General features: G+C 38.6%; 1 protein-coding gene across 1 annotated transcript in view; it reads left to right on the forward strand.

Annotated features, from left to right (window-relative positions):
- The window catches only part of ASRGL1 (asparaginase and isoaspartyl peptidase 1), a 757,546-nt gene that overhangs the window by 348,989 nt on the left and 382,907 nt on the right, over positions 1 to 25,650 (forward strand). The window contains exon 2 of the mRNA XM_044077290.1: positions 5,537 to 5,782. Coding sequence (XP_043933225.1) covers positions 5,537 to 5,782 — 246 coding nt within the window. The remainder of the gene's footprint in view (positions 1 to 5,536; positions 5,783 to 25,650) is intronic.

Genomic DNA, 25,650 nt, shown 5'->3' on the forward strand with positions numbered 1-25,650 from the left:
AACTTCAAATAATTTTCTTACAAGTTATATTTCTTGATATTGTGGATTATCTATTAAGAAATGTGCAGTGTTTCTAAAAATAAATTGACCCAGCATGTGTATTCTTTGGAGTATCAAATTATAGTTATTGGGCTTATAAAATGGGAACTGCTTTGTTGGAGACAGCACATTCAGTTCTCCCGTCTCTTCAGATCTCAGTCCAATCTGTCATCATAGATTTGTTAGATTTTGTTTGAGGAGCAGTTTCCATAGGGGTAAAAGTACAAGGCCTGGTATCCTTCCAGCAGACCAAAACGCATCTTAAAAGTGATGTTGGCTGTGATCCATAACTTAAAGTCTGTCCATCATCTTTTGTTCTCCTTTCTTATAGAATTGGCCATGGTCAGTTGCCACAAGCTTCCTCACAGACTGGATATTGTCACTTTAGACAGGGGAGTTTGATAACCTCAGTATTAGTCAACATCAGCTGACTTTCAGGATGATTCAGTTTTTAAACCTTTTAAGAACCTTCCGGATGATATGCAGGAAGTAAAAAATTCTGTATTCGTAAATGGAAGTGGTTTTCTAGTTAGTGCCTAGGCAATAACTAGGGGCCAGTCCGGGATCTTGTACCACAGGTGCACAAATATTTGTGCAAGTTACTTTCCTCTGACCTCTCCTATTCCTCAATAAAGATTCATCTTGCAACCATTTCTGCTTGTCTACCAGTGGATCCTCCTCTTTGTTCTCTTTTTGTTGTCTCTTTCTGAAAGGAGTTTTACCCCTGAGACCTCTTCATAAACAGGTTGCTTTTCCTTGGTTCTCAACTATGTGCTGGGGAAATTGACTTGAATGTGTCTATGAAGCTTATTTAAGGTTTTAGACTTGGAAAAGTGTACAAATCATTGCTCTGACATCTGCAAGAATAGTATCTGAGTTGCAAGCTGTCGTCGTGGGTGAACACTATCTAATTTTCCATAGGGATAGATTATTAGAGCAAACCTCTCATTCATACTAAAAGAGGTTTTAGAGTTTAATGGGGCAAACAGATTCTGATTATTTTGGGTGTGCATAGGCAGCTGAGATACAATCTTGACAGAACTAAGCTCTTTAGGAAAGCTGATCAGCTATTTCTTATCAAGGGGCTAAAAGGGACACCTTGTGTCTAAACAGACAGTTTCCAGGTGGCAGCCCTAAACACCATGGCAAATCCATTCCACGCAGTATCAAGGCATATTCAGCTAGAGACTTGTCATCTTCCATGGCGTACTGGAAAGAGGTGGACTCCAGAAACATTCCAGAGGTAGCTAAGCTTGGCTGGTTGTTGTTTCCTAAGTGGGAAACAACCCATGTAGCCTAAGGGCTACTGCAACAAAGAGGAATTCAGACAGCTCCTGTTATCAGTAAGTGCAACTTACACAGTTGTTCTTTATGGTAAGTTTTGCACAACTATATTTTTTAGCAGTGTATCCCCTCTCCCCACAGAGAACATGTCTCGTCTTGTCATAATTATCACTTTCACATAAGAAGCACCCTTTTGGCTGACCCAAAATATTTGACCAACGTATTTCCCAATCCTTTTACCATTCATTATTACAACACATGGCATGTGCTGCTTCTCATTATCCATATATTTTACTGTAACATTTATTTCCCAAGGCACAGTCCACAGCTGTCATCCATTTTCTTCCAATCTCAACCTGTGCATAGTATCCATTATAATTCTTTTAGCTGACTTTCCAAGACTTTATCAGGTGTAAACTGCACTGGCACAATCCCTTTCACATGTTTTACATCACTTCTAAATATATAATCATTCCACAGTTGCAGTATATACATTTTTTTCACATTTATCTTGACTATGAAGGCTTTAGTATACCTTATTTATTTTTCTTTGAAAAAACAGAATTATTTTCTAACATTGTTAAAATTCTTCTCACAGTTTCCTTTTGCCTTTAAGCAGATGAATGTTACTGCTATTGTTGTGCTCCAGCATTTCTGGTTCTGTTTTCATATTTTGCTGAGGACATTAAGTTGTCCTGTATAGACTACCCCCTGTAAGGGTCTCCTGTAGTTTTGAATTGGAAATTGACACATCTGTAAATTTCATGAATGAGACGTGACAAACCTTTAATGCTGCAGACATTAAATTCTAATCTCCGTTGACTGCATTGTAGATTACAGATGAGCCTTAGAAAACTTTGATTCTATCAGAACCGACAGAGTAATGACCAAGGCAGAGGGCAGCATAATTAGTAGCCCTCCACTCCTAGCTCCCCATAAGACTGCTGGTCCAAGGAGTGGGGTCCTTTGAGATTTCAGGGTGACATTGGATAGCTCACGGAATCTGCAACAGTCCTGATCTATACATTGATTATCCCCAGGTGGTGGAAGTGGTCTGGGCAACGTGGGTAAGGGAGGTAGTAGCCATAGCCTTTCAAATAATAAAATTCTCTTCATTTTTCCCTTTTTTCTTTGGCAGACATCCACCCCCAATAGAAGGCATTTTGGTAGACCCACTCAGACTAAGATATTATTCCAAATGCTTTTTAGTTCCAGAAAAGACTTGGGACCTTTGCACAAAATTGAATCAGAGTCTAAAGCTTGCTCACTCCCAATGAGTCTTTTCACATGGCCATCTTTCAATATATTCTTTGTCTTCTATCAAGAGACGAGTTGATGTAGTCTTTTAAGCTTTTGGGTAATTTATCTTTTGCATCACAGTCAGGAAGCTTTCCAGGTATTTCCTGCAATCTTGTATAGCAGCAAATCACCTGCCTGTTTAGGACTGCCCCTTTGATTGACACACAGGAAATGTACAAAGCGCACATTGCAACCTCATGAGTGCAGTAATAACTGCAAGGAGCTAAACTGTTTGTCTATGCACATGACTGACTCCTAATTGCTACCAGCCCAGACAGTTTCTTGGCACAGGGCTTCTTTGTTTCAGACTTTCCATTTCCTGGTGTTTACTGAATTGTGCAAAATTCACACTTGATATTAGTGTAACTTTTCACTTATGTAAGATGTTGCTTGGATATAAAAGGAAATGTTGAGCATGGAGTCTCTTTTCTGTAGTAGCCCATATGGTGTCACAGCTGACAGTTTCCACCAAACTTTGTCTGAAAGCATTGGGGTCATTGGCTACATTAACATCTATGGTTCCAACAAAAGGTTTTGCATGACAGTATTTCACGAGGAATTGGGTCTGATGGTTGCAACACTGTGACATACTTGATGCATAGATAAAAATATCAAGGTCCTGTAGAAAGCATCTTTGAGAGTGGCTGCAACTAACCAGCCTCTTTTTGGACAAGCACTTAATGGATTCACCCCCACCCAAAGCAATCCTGTCTGCAAGCTCCCTTTGATTGGAAGATGTCATGGTAAAGGATACTTAGATCAGGATCATGAGCCAACTCAGGGTCCAAGACTGACATTAGCATGGTAGAGGGAAACTACCCTTGCTTGTGCACTCCTTTTACTGGACGTTGAAGTACTGCATGGATAAAATCACTTTTAGATGTGGTAAAATTTGTAGTGCTTCACATTTTGCTTTGTTTTGAGGTCATGTGGCTTGGATAAGAAAAATATTAAAACTCACTTTTTCTTTTTTTTGTTTGTTTTGTTTACAGATTGCCTCTGTCCTCTGACTTTGCCACTTTTGTGGTAGTATATATGGGGGTGGACGGGTGGGGGCAGAGCACCCACATTAAAATAGGAGTACAAGGGGTTGGTGCTTTTATAATGATTTGTTAACACGTTGATTCTGTTCAGTTTAGATAATATTGTTGTAGTATTTTGTGTTCAAGTCAAGAGAGATGTGGTATTTCATTCTAGAGTCCATGCTAGATATGGAAGAAGTACTATTAATTCTTTGGGCAGCATAGCAGTAGGTTCTGCAGCATCCTGTCTTGGTCAGTCAGACATCAAAGCAGTCATCTGGTACATTGGCAAACGAGTGAACATGTATTCATAAACCATGTGCCAAAAGACTAAGAGGTTATGATTTGGGGGCTTTTAGCTCTACTGAACTCTCCAAGCAGTGTGTGTTCCGGGAGAGACCAACCGTCTTAACAGATTGAGCAGATTATTTCTTTTGCTTAAAAAACAGTCACTTATGCCATCCACATAAGGATGATTTTCAAGAATTCAGGCAAACCAGTTTCTGAGCTCTTTTCCTTCCTGACTAACAGCAAATGTTGGAATTTTATAACCCTCATTTTCATCCTAATTGTAAGGGCAAAGATGTGTCAGGTTCCTTTCTATAGCCAGTAGTTTCATTGAGTCTTACCTCTTCCTTCTATCCCAGACAAAGCTTTGCTTCTATTTCTCCGTGATTGTGTCATAACTCCCCTTCTGCATCTCTTTCTCACAGGTATCTGCTAACTCATCTTTTAGTGAACTCTCATGCCAATCTTCATTCCCTCAAATTGATCATTCCTCTTGTTTGTTAGTCACATGATCTTGAGTTTTTTTTTAAAGAAGTGTAGTTTCCAATATTATAGCTTTTCAGGTGCCATTTACTCAGAAGATGTATCAGGACTAATAGAACCTCTTTTCCAACCAGATATTGCATGTGAGGTAAGCCCCCTTTTCTGTTCTATCTGACTTATTCTTCGGTATCTTTTATAATTGCCTGAATGTGGCTTTAGCTGTTTTACTGTTAAGTTCTTTTGGTGTCAGTTTGCAGCTTTCACACTTCTGGTGAAGATGCTAAACTCATGACTGCACTTAAGGTTTACAAGAAAGGCTCCATCAGTGTTTGACCACCATTTAGATATTTGGTTCCACCCTGGGACAATATATACTTTATCCTGGAAAAGTGGACTGGTGGAAGTTAGGGATTCCGTTTCTTTCTTTCTTGGACCACTCATTTTTTTAAGTACCCTTCTGTAAGTTGAATTTCTGAGCTTCAGGTCCTGTGAGTGTTTTCACTTTACTTTGGTATACTAGTTAAGTCCAGGTTTCCTTGCACATCAGTCTTTCTTTCCTTCCCATAATATCTGCACAGTTGCACTTGAACCATCCTGCTTGCCTTCTGGTTTCCTTTAGTTCTGAGACTTAAGTAGCAGATTCAGCATAGTAGATTTGCATTGATGGTCTGGGTGTTGTTGGGCAGAACCCAAAACTGTAGAAAATATTATTGACTTTAGCAGCAGAGGACGCACAAAAAAACAGAGGAGCCTTGAAAATCAGTAATCAAGCAGAGTAAACTAATTGTGGTATTCATGTCCTGGCTTCCCTTTAGAACCAAGGGAATATTGTCACAAGACAACATTCTACTAGGACTGAGTTATGGAGTCTACCAGATTTATTCTTTCTGTATCTAGGACTCTTGAGTTCACATGTAAAAAGTATGTGCACGGACTATAATATGCTGCATCTGTGAAAAGTGCTTTAGATGTAAGAGATATCTCTGCCTCATTCCTTCTGCATTTTTTCAACTTTTTCTCTCTTTTGGTCCACATATGAGTTTAATGAATATTTTAAAATAACAGTGCATTATAGGTGTAAGTTAGCTGTTAACCAGAACTTTTGTGTTTTACCTCTGCAGTCTTGCTTTCTGGGTTTTCCCAAGTGCTTGTCATTGCAGCTTGTGGATGCTTGTTAAGAATGAAGCCTGTGATAGTAGTCCAGGGTGGTGCTGGCAGGATCATGCCGGAAAGAAAGAAAGCATACCTGCTGGGTGTAAAGCAGGCAGCATTATCTGGTTCCAAAAAACTTCAGCAAGGTGGCAGTGTGGTCGATGCTGTTGAAGAAGCAGTTGTAGTCATGGAAAATGACCCCATATTTAATGCAGGTAAACAAATATTGTTAAATGTTAATGTTTACGAATTAAAGCAGAGTGTGATATATTTGATTTTATAAATGTTTGTGTAATTAGGAACAGATAGGGTTATAACTGTAGTGACAATCTTGAGTAATTTAACAGACCCATGCACTTGTGTTGTGAAGCAGCACACCCATGCATACGTGCAGATATTTTCTGGTAGACCACGTCTGCATACCTTCTGAGTAGTTAGCAAACATTAAGTTATGTGTCAAGCATTTTCCCCCAGAAAATAGAAACAATGGACCCTCGCTGCTTCTGGTTATAATAAATGATCACTGAGACCTAGTCTTCAAATATCATGTGAATGTGCTTTTCTTTTACAATCAGCATGCAGCTGTATTCATAGGTTCATAGGTAAGTGCAGGGCTAGCTGTCCTTGCAGTATATTTTAAGTCCCCAGTTTCCCTTTTTGAGCTCGACTTAACCTATCCCATTTGGTTAATGACTTCCTTCCCCGTCCCATGGTTAATTACCCCAAAAGAGCATAACTGGGATCATACCCTAGATAATTTGAGGGGACTCATGCATGGGATAAAGCATCTAGGATCTAATCCTGCCTATTATAATACTTGTGATGTAAATTTTGAGCTTGTCATCCGTAGATCCAAGTTGCTTTTGAATGTTGACAGGAGTGAACTTTGCTTTGTGTGGATGGGGAGTCTATTCCAGATTTTTGTCCAAAAGTCATCCCAGGCTGCTGTTTTTGCTGTTGCTGAGACATATTTTAATGTTCTTATGTGTATTAATTGTACTTAATAATACCTGTATAATAGGAACAGTATGCAATCAGCAGTAAAAAAAAACTTGTATTATGAATGATCTCTTTTTATCCAGACACACACACACACACACACACACACACACACACACACACACACACACACACACACACACACACACACACACACACACACACACACTCTTGACATTCACACAGTCACAACAGCATATAAAATGCATTGAAATTGATAATGCTGGCAGAATCAAGAAATAAAATATGATAAAGCAACATCAAAGGCAACAAGCTGCATATAGGAGTTGGATTGAAAAGCAAGTGCTACAAAGTTAACACAGGCAGTTCTGGTAAACAACTTTTTTCAAAGTTTTATCAGTCACCTATTTGCTTCTTCATCCTCTCCAGCAGTATAGTTAAATTGAGGTGAAACTTTGTTATAATGTTACAAAATCCAGGGTGTTGTACTTATATTTAGAAACAGGCCTTTAGGTCTCACTACTTCCATTGTTTGACTTGGTGAGCAGGTCACTTTATTTAAAATAATTGAATAAAGAACTTTTAGTGAGGGCTGCTGGTGTAGTGTGCCAACACACATAGCTTAAGTGACAAGTTATACTTCTTTGGAGTACCGACATGTTATGTCCTTTAGTTGTCTATCAGCATAATACAATTACTTACCGTATTCTTCTCTCCACTCTCACTTAGATAGCACATTTCAGATTATGGCTACAGATTGCATTGACCCTGTGCAGTTGTGTGTGATCACTGTCACATTTTGTGTTTGAAAAATTCTTGTAGGTGGCATGTGTAGGCATACAAAATCAGAATGTGAATGAGGTTAAAAAAGAAAAACACCGCCCCAGTGCGGCTGGCCTTAGCAACTGCAGGGGCCAATTTGTGACACTTATGGGGACCCCCAAGCCACACTCCTCTTATCACATAGTCCCACCCCTCACTCAGTGCCACAACCCTGTCACGCCCCCACCCTGGACCACCCTGTTCTCCACAACAATCTTCCCCACTCTTTATATGTTGCTTTCTTAAACCTTGGGAGACAGCTACCAATGGTCAGGTACCAGACTAGGACTTATTTAATACCATGTACGTAGTGCATGAATAAATGTCAGGCCCTAAACCACCAGACAAAAGTATATTTCAGCACACTGCCATTTTTGAGTACCGGTTTTGTTTGTTTAAGATTAAAACCCAAAACCATTCACAGCAAGTACACCCCCCCCCCCCCGTAAGCTGAAACACAGCAACTTATGAAGCCCAGCTGTATCACTAATGATCCTGTGCAAGAGACTTGTATACATAATAAAACAATTGTTCAAAAATGTGTGTAATGACATGAAGTTGTTCTAACCTACCAATAAATAATAAAAAAGAATAAAACAGAGCAGCTGTGATGCAATTTGCTAAAATTAATTTGGAGCCTGAGTATAAAATTCTTAGTTTATGGAGCCAAAAGAATGGTTGGATTGAACCTGTGGGGGAGTTATACTAGCACAAGAGTAATAAGACTGCACTCCACTCCATCTGTGTTACAAGGCCTAAAGAAAAGAGATGCACATGGGTTCATAGGTGTGTACTACGCTAACGACCACTAGGGCTTTTATAAGCCTAGCCATGCAATCCAAATGTATCCCACAAGTTTTTGTGCCTTATGTGTTGTTTTAAAGGGCGTATGCAGCTAGGACATGATTTAATGGCTACATTTGTCCATCAGAAACATAGGTGTCAGACCTGGGGCAAACTTTCAGTTTCTCATCCACTGGTCCAGTTTATGCTTAAACAGGGTAAGGGAAGATTTCTGCTTCACATGAATGGGAAGTCTATTCCAGAGAATGTGAATTCTCTAAGATACATATCTGTTCCTCGTACATGTCCTGTTTTATGTTGTTAGCAAAGCTTAGGTCCTTAGAGCTCATAGTTTTGATGTTGTTCATTCTGCAGATATGCAAAAATCTGTCAGAGTGGGATCCATGGATGTCTTATTTGCTAGGCATAGATCACCTCTCAGCAGTCTTTAGGAAATGGAGTGTAGCGATAGGGCTTTGAGGAGATCTATATAGGACATTGTATTTATGCCCTGTACTCTTTTTGTGACAAACCTCTGGGAATTTACCTTGTTGCATATACCTGGTCATGTACATACTGAAGGGACATTATTTTGAATGATGGATCTGATGAGGGCTGAGTACAGGGGCAGATTGACCTTCCTTGATCTAGATGCCTTGCCCTTACTTGTAAGTTAAGCAATACAGAATGACTTTCTCACTACCTTAGACACATGTTGGTCAAAGGCCAGGTTGCCATCTATGTGTCTCCAAATCCCTGACTACGGGATCTACTGTTAGGGGTGTTTTATCGATAAGGTAGTTTCCCAGAGTGGCCAACTTCCCAAAAGGTACAATTGGGACCAGTCATTTGTTTGTGTTAGACAGTCCTGTAAGATGATGGTATCTTGGGGTGACTCTATGACTGCTCCTGTTTCACAATCATCTGCGACTTGGTCAGCCGTAGGGCCTTAACTTTTGCCTTGACTTCTGAGAGGTATATGCAAAACACGAGTGGACCCTGCACAGACCCTTGAGGGACTCCACTAGTGACTGGTCTGTTTGTGGAGGTGGTCTGTCTGATCCTAACTTCCTGTATCCCTCAACATGGCAATCCTTTGTGCACCATTAAGAGACAGTGTAATTAAGCAAGAAACATTTTTTGACATAAATCCATCCTCCCCATCTGTGCTCCTGCCCTCTTCTCCTTCTAAATGTCACTACAACTCTCCATCTTCTCTCTATCTGTAGTGTGCATTTGGTGTTCTTGCATAATCTAAGCTTCTGGGCTTTTGTCAAAAGACTGAGTAATTTAGCCACATGTAGAAAATTGTACCAATCAATCTGCTTTCTAGCAGAAATGCCCTTCACATTCTGTTGCACCCGTCTGTTAATCTAATGGAAGTTGATAACATTATCATTATTACTGCTACAGTAAAACTGAAATGCAACTCTGTTGTATATGATTCCTAGGATCTGTCTCTTCTGTTTTTTCTACTTTTTTATATTCTAAGTTTTGTATCTTGTATGTGATGGTTAACATTTGCTCTTTTGCCTTATATTATTATTGGATGACATCTTGCAAGCTTTGTTAACTGCGGAGCTTTTCACCCCAGACCTTCACTGAAAAAGGGCCTGGCATGGCCCAGAGAGACAAATTAAAAAAAAAAAAAAAGGAAATGTATACAGATCTTGATTAACTGCATAGCAGAGTAAGAAACGCAAAGACAACTTGGATAAGACATAAATATCGAATTATTCTATCATCATAACAGACAATACTGAAAGCTGCTTATATTCTGAAGGGGCCAGCATTAATGCTCATGGTAAGCAAGCACTGGCGATAATAGAGAACACTGGTCTGATCATAACTCGCATCTATGAATTCAAACACAAGTTATGCTCTGTCCAGTGTTCTCCATTATCTCTTAGACCTTTAATGTTTTCTGTGATATAAGAAATTAAACGTTATGGGATATCAGCTGTTTTTTTTACAATGGTACATGTATGGATTAAGTGTACATTGGATTACCTTTACATAGAACACTTTATATTGCTAGTGATAGTGAATAAAGAGGCTGAACAACTACAGTATCCACAAACTAAACATATGGAATGGGACACTTGTACTACCTTTTGATTGCAGGGGGATCTGACACTCCGACCAGCCTTCCAACAGGGGAACCGGGATTGCAGTACCTGCAAATCAGTATTCAGCTACCTGCATTTCTTATGTTTCATGCAGTAAAGTTTATTAAGGAATGAAACATTCACTGGGACTGATGACCATGCAGAACACTGTCCTGAAACAGTGTCTTTGTGATAGTGATTTTAAATCTTATGACAGCAGAGCACATCAGTACAACTATGCTTTTGCTGTAGCACTTCAACTTTCATGCAAATACACTATTCTAGTCCAGTGTTCTCCATTATGCCCAAGCATGCCTTTCAGCTCATTTGTACTTAATTTTTGCTGTGTTTCAGATTAAGGTTTTGGTTTTCTGGAAAATAATTGAATATTGTAGTCACTAATTAGTGAACAGACATTTGACTTTCAGACATCCCATCATTCAGAAAATGTATACTAATGCAAAACTTGTTACTCTAGCAACTTCCTACATTTAGAAGAGCAATTTTGCCCCCCCCCCCATTATTTTTGGCTTTGTTCAGACTTCTTGAGTAGAGAAGTTGAGAGGTATGTAATTAACGATTAAGTAATATTGCACAATTTGGTTTAAATGGTCTTCTAAACAACAGTTATATTCTCTTTGGAAGGGGCTAAATTTGGCTGGGACACTTGGAAATTCCTCTTCTCTTTTCAGTACATGCCTGGGGATTGTTAACACCCACATAAGTTACTAAATAAAGGCTGGCACCTTGGGAGTGCATGAATTCTGACACCAGGTGGGTGGAATAGATCCCACAGACATCTGATATTCCCAGCATTGAAGGAAAAACATATGTTGACCCCACCTACCTGTTTGAGTTGCCACAGCTTGGCAGTCATTCTTCGAACCATATAATTAATTGAATGTTGAGACATAAGTGTACTGCTATTTTGACTGATGTTTGTGTCTGTGAAGTTATGTGAACGGAGCAAGAAACTGCTGGCAGGCAAACCATATGATAATTGGAACTGGTGAGATACTCAATTTGCTTGTCATACAACATTGAGGTAATGCATAAAGATCTGTTAGACAGACGTAAAGTTCATAAAATTTTATTTTATTTATTTTACATTTGTTGACCGGGCTAGTCTAGCTGGATATATTTCCATTTTCAGTAGAGGCCCGGGGAGAAAAGCTCCAACATTAATAGTTAGATCATTACTTAAAATACAGCAACAAGGATGGTACACATAGTTGAAACATCATAAATGAAAGTAGTTCAAATAACTATACAAAAATCAGTAATAATAATAAAAAAAAAAAGTGATCAAAAAAGATATTTACACTAGTATAGAAATCATTAAGAATGGTGAGATGAATTCTATTACACAATAAAAGTGACATAGTGTTATTATGTACTAGGTTGTACTAACAATAAGCAGGATGGAATCTACCAAATTGTTTCATTGTGGTCAGCAGTTCAGTTCTTCATCATAGAAATTAAAGAAATATGTGTGAAAAATTGGTAGGGTGTAGAAGTAACCTTAGTAGAGGGAAAGGTTAGTCAGGTTTACAATATGGACATAACCAATGAGTTTTAAAGTATGTTTTTAGTCTTTGTTTAAAGAGAGGCAAAGAAGAAAGTGTTGTTAGTTCATTTGGAAGGAGGTTCCAGTCTTTTCCCACTGTGTTAGAAAACAGGGAATCTCCAGCCAAGTTATTAGTTTTGGTTATACTAGCTAGAAGCTTGTTAGAGGAGTGCAGTGAGTTTAGGTTTTTATAAGGGATTATGAGATTGGATAGTATAGGAGTGCTATTAGGTTGATAAAATATCTTATGGGTCATGGTTAGGTGGGAGATTTTCAGAAGGTTTTGAAGTTCAAGCCAGCCCAGCTGCTTTAGATTTAGACAGTGGTGAGTTCGAAAGGGGTTACCAGTGGCAAATCTGGCGATGCTGTTATAGGCATGCTGTAGTTTGACAAGGTTATTCTTTTTGAGGTTGGTGTATATGGGAGAGGCATAAAGAAGAGTAGAAATTAAATGGGAATGAGCAATTTTGGTTTTAGCTGTTGGAGTTAAGAAAGTTTTGATTCGATATAAGGAGCCAATTTTCCTGTTGACATTTTTAATGGTGTTATTAATGTGACTATCAAATGTAAGGTTGTTATCAATAGTAATTCCTAACAGTTTAGTTGTAGAGTCAGGGTGTATGATTGTGCTATTATTGGAAATGACAGATAAATCAATTGGGGTCGACTTATTAGAGGGTGTAAAAAGAAGGAGCTTGTTTTTTTTTCGCATTAAGAAGGAGACAACGTTTTGTGAACCATGTTTCTACTGTGTTAAATACATTCTGAGTCAGGGAATGTAGTGCAGATGGTGAGGTTGCTGAGCAAATTAATGTTGAATCATCTGCATATTGAATGCAGGTGGCCTGTTGGATTGCTACATGCAGGTCGTTAATAAAAAGAGAAAAAAGAAGAGGGCCTAGAATGGAGCCCTGGGGGACTCCCAGTGTAACAGGTAGAAGGGATGATATATTGTTTTCCCAGAGAACTGCTTGTTGTCTATTGGTTAGGTAGGACCCGAACCATTTAATAGCTAAAGAGTCAAGAGAGAAGGATTCAAGAATGTTGATCAGAAGTGCATGGTTAACCATGTCGAAAGCTTTGGAGAGGTCAATAAAGAGTGCAGATGAGCGGTTGTTGTTGTTATTACGATTTCTATTTATAACATCTGTAAAGGATAACAGAGCGGTTGTGGTACTATGAGATGGCCTAAAACCATGCTGACATTTAGCTATTATGTTATTTTGTGTTAAATGGTTTAAAAGTTGATGATGAACGCATTTTTCCATGATTTTTGCTAAGGGTGATAAGAGTGCTATTGGTCGATAGTTTGAGTAGTCATTTGAGTTGCCGCCTTTGTGAAGGGGAATGATATGGGAGATTTTCCAGATGTTTGGAATGTAACCTTCCTTAATGGTTCTGTTTATGAGGATAGATATAGGATAGGAAATTACTTTGGCTGCTTTTTGGAGGTATTCAGAAGGTAACTGGTCAGCAGAAGGGGTACAAGGCCTAAGTTTTTGGATGAGTTTGTAGATGAAAGTGGTAGATATTGGTTGAATAGAGAATACTGGTAGAGTACTAGGTATGGACGTGGCAAGGTTTAAGCTATCTGGAGTAAGTTGGCTAGCTAGTGTTTGTATGGTTTCTGCAAAGAAGGAGTTGTAGGCATTGGCTGTTTGGTGGGGGGTGTTAGGGTCTGCCTGAAGCGGGATAGGTGTATGGGAGTGCCCTGGGAAAGGAGTTTATACACACTAGACCAAAACTTCTGGGGGTTATTTTGGTGATTTTGCTGTATTTTACAGTAGTAGTTATTTTTGTCTGTGAGTATTGCCTTTTTTGTAGTATTTCTCAGTTGTTTAAAAAGTTGTTAATCAGAAATATTTTTGTTAGCTCTCCACTTTGCCCAGATTTTATTTCTAAGTAAGATCTTTTGTTTGGTTTCATTAGTAAGCCAGGGGGCTGGTTTGGCTTTCATTCTAATGGTCCTTTTGGGTGCATGCCTGTCAAGGATAGATAGGAAATTGGAGTTTAGATAGTCAACAGCTTCTTGAAGTGGTAGAGTTTTTAGAGGGTTCCAGTTACAAGCACTTAGTTCATTTTGGAATAATGTTGGGTCGAAGTGTTTATTGGTACATATGTTTCTATAGATGGGGGGATTAGAGATATCATTTTTATGCCTAAGGATATAGGTTAAAGTATGATCGCTAACATCATCTGGTAGAGTTCCTGTGTTGTAAGTTTGTTTTTGTCTATTTATAAGAATCCAGTCTAGGATGCTCTCTTTTTTATTTGGTTTGTTGATTCTGGTAGAGGTTACGATAGTTTGACTGAATCCATGAAGGTTGATATGGGAGGAGGGATTATCAGCTTTGACAGTTTTCCAATCAGTATTAAAATCACCAAGTATAATAGTTTCTTGGGGGTATGTAGAGGACACCCAGCTTAGGATGTTTTCTATGGTGCTAATATTATTACCAGGTGGAAGGTAGTTGCAGATAATATATAAAGATTTGTTATGGTTTATTTGAAATTTAGTGACAAGTACTTCAGCTTTACTATCTTGCGGTGGGTCAAATGGTAAGGTGGAGATTTGAAGTCCCTCTTTGAATAAGACTGCAACTCCACCATCCTTACTTTTTATACGGTCTAGTCTTAGTATATTGTATCCTTGGGGAATGATTTCATTGTCTTTGGTCTTTGGCTTTAACCATGTTTCTGTTAGACAGAGGATGTCAAAGCTATGGGTATCTAGAAGGGCATGAAGTTGGGTTACTTTGTTATTAACACTTCGGATATTTAGATGTCCTATTAGCAAAGAGTTGGGGAGTTTGGGATGGGTTATCAGGGTAGGTGGATTTGTAGGGCCAGGGTTGGGATGTATGTCACCATCTTTTAAGGTAGGCTTACAAAGTCTTGATGTGGGGTTATTAATAATGATTGTTAGATATTTCACTCTTGTTATAGTAGCTGTATGGTATTTAATGTGGGAGAGTCTATGGTATTTAGGTAGTAGGTAGCTGGAAGTTGAGGTAATGTTAAGTTTACTTTTAGGGAATACAGAATTGTGAATTTTTGTCTGTTTATGGGAGTAGTTAAAGTGGTTATAGTATGTTTTTTCAAATGAGATGAGTATGTAGGTATAGGTCAGGATAGTTGAAATTATGCTTAAGAGTAGGATTTTAGTAAATTTTGATTTTACAGTTAGAGTCATTTTTGGAGATTTAATGTAAGAGGTTCTAGGAAATTGAGTAGAATGTAACAAGCAAGGGGAATAATGAAAGAGAACAGAGTAAAGGGGAAGGTGACAAAGATAGTGGTTAAGGAGGAAGGGTGTTGTGAGTTACTATAGACACAGTTTATGGAGGTAGTGGAATAACAGGATGGGTGTGGAGGTATTAGTAAATTGATTGCTGAGTGTGATTTGTGGGATGAGGGAGGGGGTGTGGTAAGTGAGGTATAAGGTTAAGGGCACTGGGGGTGGGTGGGAATTGGGGGTAGGGTAGGGGAGCGGAGTGAGCCCGCAGGGCTAGAGGCTGGAGGCAATCAGTCATACAGTACAACTATGTTCTACAAGCTTAGGGAAGGTAAGAATATTTTCTAGAGTTATGTAGTAAAAGGCAATAGAGTGGTATGCTTAAAGAAAGGATGTAAAAGGGGAAGGAAAGGTAACAGATATAACTAACTAAATAAAGGTAACTGGATTTCCAAGTGAAATAAGGAAGTGTAGGACAGGCGTAGTAAAGATAGACAAATAAGGGTTTGGGTGTAGGTATAATAAGCACAGAGAAAGGTCCCTCTTTCCTATTCTTTCCAGAGGTTCAGATATGATACTAACAGTACATAAAGGTTGGTGGTTTATCCTTCAGACTGTGGGGGGTAATTACTTCCAGTAAGGGTATTTGCAGGGTAGACAGAGGAAGGCTGCACCACAGGGTTACAGAAGTTTGTCTGGCAGGTAAGAAGCAACTTTACATGCTTAGAGTTCTGCTGCCCTCTAGTGGAGGAAGAAGGGAGTTACATTTAATCTACAGAGGAGGTAGAAAGAAGAAAACAGGTGAGAGAGTTGTTGAAGGCCTGGGGTGGGTCCTCGGGTGTGCTGGCCCTTACAATAGGTTCTACTGTAACAATCACAAAGTTTAGTTTAATACCTATTGGAGCAGTAGCTTATCTCTTATACTATAAGGCTAGGCGAGCAGAGCCTTAAAAATATGTAGGGATTCTTATAGGGTAGGCCCTTCCGTTCCTGAAAGATTTTCTTCTACCTTGTTATGTTGGGGTAGGGTGGGGGTAGGGTGGACAGCCTGTATCACAGGCACAAGCCTAAAAGCTGAAAAAGAGATAGAGAAGAGTAAAAACCTAAGATGAAAGCAAGGGTGAAAGTTACATGCAAAAGTGAGTAAGAACTGGTGAGGACAAGTACAAGTTTTTAGATGAATCAAGCGTTTCATACAATGCAGTTGATACACAGCTGGTCAAGCAGACTATAACAAAATAACTATGTTAATCTAGAACAGTAAAACACATATGTGGTGGTTGTTAGTTAGATACTGTAAAAGCAGAAATAGGTATTCAGTAACCTCCAACAGTTCAAGGTAATGCACTAATACATATCCAGTAGTCAGCCATGACATACACTAATACAATGCAGTTCCCTTAAGTTATAATCACTTTTAAAGTAAGGTTTTAGTTTCAAATAATTCCCTTAATTTGTAATCACTTTTCAAAGTAAGGCTTTAGTTTCAAAAGACTTGTGAGAGACAAAAATATGTGGGACATGAAGTTAGCACAGCCTAGTAGATAAGTAATTGTTTTGGAGCTACATTCAATTGTAATTGATAGGTTTTAGGACCTCTAACAGAGTGCAGCAAATAGCGCTTAATAATATGGAATAGCTGAGGGTAAGACTAGGTGAGGATTACAGTATAGTGTACCATAAGTATTAAAATGTATGCGATGAGTGTGCATAATGTTAGACCAGAATAACATGTATTTCAGCTAATACATAGAAGGTATCCATATATCTGTAACTTGTTTCCGGTTTATTAGACTCTGTTGGTTGTTTTAAAAAGTGCAAAAATTAACAAATTAAGTCGTCTAAAGGTTCTGGTAGTGTAGCGACAAGGAGTCCAAAATGCTACTCTGGCTAAGTTAGCGTGTTCTACATATTCTACGTACCAGAACTCATATGGCGCATATAGTGTACAACGCTGTGAGAAGCGTTAGGGATTGTAAATCAGAATGCAAAAAGTAATAAATTAAGTCGTCTAAATGGATCTGGTAGTGTAGTGACAAGGATGCCAAATGCTACTCTGGCTTAGTTAGCGTGGTCTACATATTCTACGCACCAGAACTCATATGGCGCATATAGTGTACAATGCTATGAGAAGCGTTAGGGATTGTAGATCAACAATTGACTATTGCAGTAAATTCAACCGGAGTCCTCATAGAAGTCGGTAGCCTTCGAGGAGGTTAAATAAGGCTGCAGAGGATACCTACGGAGCAGTTTGAGCACAACTCGGAGAAGGCATACACATATAAGCGTATGCACATGGAGCATGGCTAAACAGAGTATCTCAGTTTAAGCAACATAAAGCTAACCTAACTAATTAGAAAAACTAAGCAAAGCTAGTAGTACGTAGCAATTCAGTACCTGGGTAAGGTCATAGAGAGAACTTTCAACCTAGTTTGTGCTCCACGCGGAAACAGCGTGCAATATTCAGAGCTAGGTTATATATAGTATCACAGTCTAAAACAACAATAATTGCATCATACTCTAAAACAACATATTTGTATTTATTATTTACTTTATTTTACATTTGTTGACTGGGATAGTCCGACTGAATACATGTCCATTTTCAGTGGAGGCCCGGGGAGAAAAGCTCCAGTCATAAATACAAGACTATTTCAGATTTACAATTAAGTCAACATTTTACAGATTTCTTACAGTTTTACATTCAATAAAGGATAAAACACATCATTCATTCAACACATATATGTCAGTATTTTACAGATTCTGTACAGCATTACATTCAAAAGGTAAAACACATCATTCAGTCACGTATATTAATACCATACTAGTAGGATATTGTAACAAAATGTTCTCAATGGGCACAGTTGAGGGGGAAGGAGTTAGACAGGAGTAGAGCAGGGACATAACCATCGTGTTTTGAAGTATTGTGTAACACTTTTTTTAAATTGAGTTAGAGAGAGATTAGAGGTTAGGTCGGCGGGAAGTGAGCTCCATATTTTACCAACAGAGTTAGCAAACAGAGAATCCCTGGCAGAGTTGTTAGTTTTGAAAGTATAGACTAACATTTTGTTGAATGATCGAAGGGTTTTGAAGTTCTGGTAGGGGGTGATAAGGTTTCTAAGTACTGGTGTATTTTCAGGCTGGTAGAGGGTCTTAAAGGCGACTACTAGTTGATTGATCTGTAGTAAGTTGGGTAATTCCAGCCACCCTAGTTGTTTGTGGTTAAGACAGTGGTGTGTTCTATAGACTGACCCAGTGGCAAATTTAGCAATGTGATTATAGCAGCTCGAGAGTTTGTTCAGGTCAGTGTTACTCAAGTTTGTGAATAAGGGGGAGGCGTAAAGGAGAGTGGAGAGTAGATGAGTATGGGCAATGACAGTCCTAGCTAGGGGAATTAGGAAGGGTTTAATCTTGTATAGCGAGCCAAGTTTTTTATTTACTGCTTTAATAGTATGGTTAACATGCAAGTCAAACTGAAGGTTATTGCCTACTATTACACCTAGGAGCTTGGTAGAGAGATCTGGGGAAATTATGGTTTTAGGATTTAATAGAAGTCGATGATTAAGGAGCCACTTTTTAACTGTATTATAAACAGTTTGGGATAAAGACTGCAGCTCTGTTGGGGAGGTGGCCGAGCATATTAGAGTCGAGTCATCAGCGTACTGAATACAAGTTGCATTTGGGATGACCTTGTACAGATCGTTGATAAAGATCGAAAATAGGAGGGGTCCTGAGATAGAGCCCTGGGGACTCCAAGGGTAATAGGTAGGAGGGTAGATAGGTTGTAATTCCATCGAACAGCCTGTTGTCTACCATTCAGGTAAGATTGAAACCACTGGGTTGCCTGGTTGTCTAGGGAAATAGTTTCCAGTATTTGTATTAGTAGTTGGTGGTTAACCATGTCGAAGGCCTTGGAGAGATCAAGAAAGAGGGCAGAGGAAAGTTGGTTATTGTTACGGTTTTGATTTATTACTTAGAAAAGGAGAGGATGACAGTGGTGGTACTGTGGTGGGGTCTAAAACCATGTTGAGAGTGGGTCAGGAGCTTGTATTTGATGAGATAGTTCAGGAGTTGTTTATGGATGCATTTCTCCATACTTTTGGCTAGTGGTGACAAAATAGCTATGGGTCTGTAATTTGAGAGTTTGGTAGAGCTACCCCCTTTATTTAGTGGGATTACATGGGACATCTTCCAGATGGAGGGGACACTAGCTTCAGATATAGTTTTATTGATCAGTATGGAGATTGGGTAGGCTATAGCATTGGCTGCTTTTTGTAAATACTCTGCTTGGAGGAGATCAGCAGACAGGGTAGTTGGTTTTAGTTTCTTAATCAATGTACAATAAAAGCAAAGCAGTGCCAGCTGAGGTGGTCAAAACCGTCTGCTTAATACGTCTGTGTACCTAGTAAAGACTGCAGTAGCATACTGAGTAAACAGAAGCATGGAATACTAGCAGTCAGTGGCTCATGTTCCAACAAATTTGAGGTTTATTTTAGCCTTCTGAGGTACTGGTGCACAAAGAAGTTTTATGTTGGTAAAATCTGCTACTTTCTAAATCTGATTGTTCCATTCTGTGCTTTTATAGACAAACAGGCAGTATTACTCCATATTATCAAGAATCAAAACAAAAACCTGCAGATCACCAAGTGGAAGTGATATATTCCTCTAAAATCTGGCATGTCAGCTCATAGCCTTCAATGATGGCTTGGCTTTCAGCCTTCAAAAGCGATAGCATCTAGAAATCATCACATATCATTTACTTCTCTAGTATATTCTTCTATCCATTGTATCCTTTGGAAACATTATTTCATAATTTTCCCCGTATACTGAAGTGTACCTTTGCAGTCACATAAAATACCATTGACAACATTTGGCTATTACAGTTACATTGCACATTAACGTGCTTAAAATATTGACAACCCAGCTGTTGCCTTCTCGGATTAATAACATGCTGAAAATCTGTTATATTCTCTAATGCCTTTGAAATCAATTGAAACTACACTTTACAACGTATGGACTTAGAAATGTTGCACACTGATCAGCAGTTTAATTTCTTTTATCCCTGTGTGAAAAAAAGAAACTGAGGAGTAAGGGTCAGTATCTCAACCTGTTTTAGAAAATTCAGTTATCGGCTAGTAAGTCCACTGCCTGCATGCCAGCAAACAAGAAACGTAGACAGCCTGAAAGAAAATCCACTAAAAAAGATGAAGAGAAAAAAACACAGCATGTGGTTGTATTTTGAGTGGCTCTAGTAAGTCCAGCTAGGTTGTTCCTTCTCATGGTTCATGGTGGGGGCCTGTAGCTAGCAATGATACGGTAGGGTGTTTTTAACTATAGTTAGTTGGACCTGCAGTGGCTCAACAGAGTCATACTGTTTAACCAGTCTTGAGATGTATTTGGCTTTCATGAAGATGGATATGGTATCGGAAAACCTTGAGGAGACAAGTGAAGACCACCTCTGGCAAAGCAGCATAGTCTGTCAACCATGTCTTCCCAGGCTGACAGATACTGGATCCCCTTGGATTGACACCAGAAGCTAAGCCAGTTGTTGAAGTCAATCATTTTTTGTCTATATTGTGGCATCCTAGGTGAAGGTTGAATGAATGCTGCTTATGGCTAGGGACATACCTGGCTGGACACATAATCTGAGAGTTTGGTCATGTCTCTTAATGTAGTCCAGAGAGGTACATCTCAGGTCATTCACCCCAACATGTACTATGACAGAGTCATAACAGTAATTGCTGTTGAGTGACTTGAGTGAGTGTGTGATCTGACGGATCCTGGCATCTGACAGGCAGCTGACTGTGACCTTCTCCTTGTCCAATCTAGTAAGGGGGCATTCTCTGTGTCTCACTATGGAGTCACCTATGAAAAGGACATTTGGTTTTGAGGCGTTTTGCCTTATAGGCTTATTTGATGAGACACTCATATGTGGTGGTATGTGCAGTGGATTCTGTTTGCTGTGTGTGCAAGTGGTTTGCTGTTGGGAAGTCTCTGATCTTTTGGTGTGCTTTTGTTGAGTACCTCTGCGTAAATAGGTTTATGTGTTGTAAACTTGTTTTGTGTGAGAGATGATGTGTGTTTGTGCTGACAACCTGTTTGATGTCTGGTTTGTTGTTAAGTGAGAGAATTGATTCCAAATTCATAGTGTAATTACATCTCTCATATATTGTATTTGATTATTTTAGGAGTAAGTGGTTGTGGTTATACATTTTGGCAATGACTACATTGTCTCAGGATGCCCATGTCAGGCTGGCCAGAGAAATGGTTCAAAACTAACCGTCCATTATGGCAGGATTTTACCATAACTACTACTGGGGAGTGGGTTAGTTTGACTAGATTGGGCTCTAGGATTAACAAAGGGGCTTATTATAGTGAAGACTAGGGGTGAAAACTATGGCAATGCTTCTCAGTGCACAACTGAGTTTCCTACAATACAGCAGGGAAGTTTGGGAGGGTTTTTAGATCTATGCAGGGCAGTGCTGAACCCTGTTGTGTGGTGAGCAGCTAAGTGCAGATGTGAGGCTTAAATACAGGCAAAATTAAACATTTTTAAGCTGAACTACCAATAGAAGGGACACAGTGAGCTTTCCTCCTGTAACCTCCAACTCAGATGAGGCTCAGACTACAAACTACCACAACAAGGGTGCAGGCAGGACCCTCCTAATGTAAGATGGCTGGAATAGTGCTCAAGTAAAACAATACAGTCTAGATTCAGCTGATCTGAATGAAGTCTATGCTATGTACTAGCTACTTAAGGCAACAGAACAACTTTTTTAACGTGCAGAAAAATACAGCAAAAATCAGCAAAATGACACAATGCAGTCAGCAAAGTGCAAAAAAACCCTCCAAAAAGTTCTTATTTTTTCAATTTTAGCAGAAACTCTCCAAACCTCTGGCAAAAGTCACCAAATGTTGAGCAGCTCCGGATAGATGACCTGCAGTGGTACTGCGCTCTGTACAAACTGGCAGGTCTTTGAGCAGCTGTTAACAGTGAGGACTATGGAGAGCGTCTCCTTTAGGGGATTATAAACTTGAAAAGTTTGCTTATATACAAGGCATGAGGAACTATGTTTAGCTTTTATACTAGCAGGATGAAAGACTTTTATGCAGTTAATCCCTCAGGCCAATCAGATTAAGATACAGTAAACTTTGTACTAGCAGTTTCCAACTTGGATGGGTTGAATTCAGTCCTGCTCTCACCTGAGTGCAAAAGAACCTTTTTAATGTAAAACTAACTGGTTTTGAGCTAAAGTGCAGTAACAAATGCTTTACAGCAAACGTCAGAATTGCTGGAATGCCAGGAATCCTTGGAAATAAGTTCACTAACCCTCAGAAATTTTCAACAAAATACAAAAAGTGCACAACGTAAGAGAACAATACAGAAAGACTTTGCAACACTTAGAAATATTTTGTCAGACCCAGGAGAAGTTTGGCAAACTTAGAACAGCTTTTGCAGTACCAAAGGATGTTAGGAAATATTAGAATACTGTTAAAACAACCTAAGAGCAGTACAGGAACAAACAGGTGGTGTTTTCTTTAACAAGTGCAGGCTGAAAAATAGTGATAAAGTCAACAAAATCAGTTAAGAGTAAGTGCAAAAACACATCCTTTGCATCTCTCTTATCACCAGTTTTCTACATTTTTATGAAATTTATTTACTTATACACCAAATAATCCAGCCTTATGTGTAAAATAAACAGTCCTTTCCAATACCCCACACGTTGTCTATTTAGCTACATGTCAGATATGTTCCTCATTCTATGTTGGCAAAACCAATAGGGTGTTTCATAATAGAATGAGGGAGCATCTCTATGCTATTAGGGTCAACTATACTAACAATGCCCTAGCCAAGCATGTTTTGACAGAGGGCAAGGAACATATATTTCGATTTATGGTTATAGATAATGTGGTACCAACTGTTAGGGAAGGTAACATAAGGAATGGGACTGAAAAGAAGGAGACGAATTGGATATTAGGACTGAGAGCAGATAAGGGCAGGGGTCTCAATGAGAGAGCCTCGCTTAAACCTATCTTAAGATCAAGGGGCTTAATTGTTATTTGAAAACCTTGGGTTGAAGGAATTACATTTTTTGTTTAATGTAATTGCATTTCTGGTTTAGAAATACATCCATGCACATATTTAAATTTTATAGGAATTACTTAGCCGCATATTTCAGGTTCTTGTTTTTGATGCATCAGAAATGTGTATATGAATGACAAGTTCTAAGATGATGGGTATGCGGTGTTATATTCCCTTACTTTGCTTTGAGGGTTTTCCACAACTTATACATCTTAGGTATGTAAGGTCTCTTCATTTACAAATGCAGTGCATTTATGTCCATACTATCCATGCATTTTTCAAAACATTTATACACATTTATGTCTTAGTCGGTCAGTTTTTTTTGGTATTTTGCATTTTTGTTTTCGCATCTGTGGACAATGTTAGGTCAAGTGTATCCTTTTTATTTATATTTATGTTTTTATGTTAGGTGTGCTAATGTTTTGCCAATGTTTTGCTAATTATTACATGTGTTTCAGTATACTCAAGTTTTTTATATTGTATATGTAGGTAGTCACAGTTAGTTGTTATAATATTTTAGAACACTGCAACATGATTTTGCTCTCTAATAGATCTGTTCCTTTAAAAGATAATTGTTTAATTATTAGGTATCATGTGATGGCTATAAAAGTAAGTGTCTTTGTTGGGAGAGGGTTTTATGGTCTTATGAAGCATTTTGTGAAAGCGCTTACCTTGGTGCTCTAAATAAAGGACTGTTTATTTTACATGTAAGGCTGGATTATTTGGCATTTCATGGCTGCCGCTTTCACTACCTCTGTGTTGGACTGATTACATTTACTGCTCTATATTGTGGAGAGGCATTTACTCTGCTGGATGTGTTTTAGTTTATTTTATTTACTTATACATTTGTTGATTGGGTAAACACACTGGCCCAAAGCACAGCCTGGGTCAAAAGGCATACAGTGTCTTTAAAAATTATGATAAAGTCATTGACATACAGAATACATATGTCATAAAAAATATGGAATTCATGATGCAGTAAACATATTGGAGTTGACAATGTAGATCTTGTATTTACAACTTTGAGGTACGTTGTTAACGTAGCGCAAACAGTACAAGTTACATGTAATAGTAAGTAACACATTTTTATGTCAGTTCTAGGGGTGAAGAGGAAGTTTGGATATTCTGAAACTGGTAGAGTTAGCTTAAGAAAAAGTATGGAAGGGAGGTTGTGAAGGCTTTTATTTTTCTGATTAATAAACACTTTATCAACTTTATTTGCACACCACATCTGGTCTCCTCTGAAAAGCGGTCATTGGCCTAGTGGAATTAACCTAATCAACAAAGGATATATGCAGTAAACAACTAAATAAATATATTGCACCGCTATCCTCCTGATTTTAACTTTTGACAAGCTTGTTGCCTGACTTTTAAAGTCCGATGATCTAATAATATTATAGTAACTCTCAATAGGGGAGGGCTGCTTGCAAATGGGGGGTGGATACATGCTGTCAAGTTTTTTAAGGAAACAGCCATCTATGCATTTTATTTGATATAGTGTGTAAAGAACCTTATCTGCCTCTTACTGAGATACTCAGTGAAAGAAAAGTCTGCCCTTTTATTTCGCAAGTCCCTCAAATTTTTCAAGTTCACCTATAGACAGAAACAATAAATACTTGATATAATGACCATAACATTCCCAATACTAAATTCACATAATTAGCAGGGGAGGGGAATTGTGACCCCATTACAGCTCTCACCTTTTACAAATAATATTGTCAGTTAAACTGAAAATAATTGTGTGTCAAACTAAAATACACCATAAAGTTAAAATTGTATATGGCCATTCCCCAAAAAAGCACTAACTGCTGTATGTTTCAAATCTAATACAGGTATTTGTTGAACAGATGTCCACTGAAGCCCAGTAGTAACTTTCACACAAAGACATTTGTGTATTTTTTGCTTACTGAATCCATTGCTTCTTTAATAAACTAACTTTTTATGGCTTTATAAGTGCATCCGACTGCTATTCTAACTGTAAGACTGTCTTCCAGAGGCAATGAGATGCCCTGAGGGTATGCAGACACAATGGGGGTGCCCTGGGGAGTATGAAGACACAGTGGGGTACCATAGGGACTACTTAGATGTTTTTCATATTGATCTTTGCTGCAGTAGTCTAAGCTATATGGGTTATATCAGCCATCCAGCTTCCAGAGCTTCAGGGCACCTTCCACATGCTCAAACCTTTTGACAGCTCGAGATGAGCTGACTTTCAGGTTTGGGCACCAAGACCTTCAGAACTTTTCTGCTGCCAAGAAGACCTCTGCTGTGGGCTTTCTAGGCTCAACAGTCAGTTATTGCTGTTCTATTCCTGAGAATATAATTTCCCCTCAGGAGAAGACTTTCCACATTACTTTTATTTTTAAAGCTATGAAGAAGTATTTTTATTGACTGTTATGTAATTTTTTTGTATTTTAAAATGAGAACACACTTTTCTACTTTGGTGGTAAAAAGTTGTTAATACTATTACCTCTGTGGAGAAACTGTGTAGATAAAGTTGTTGTCTTCATTTGGTCTTCAACCTTTGG

This window comes from Protopterus annectens, chromosome 1.part1, assembly GCF_019279795.1.
Source record: "Protopterus annectens isolate FY-2018-M chromosome 1.part1, PAN1.0, whole genome shotgun sequence".
Classification (NCBI taxonomy): Eukaryota; Metazoa; Chordata; order Ceratodontiformes; family Protopteridae; genus Protopterus; species Protopterus annectens.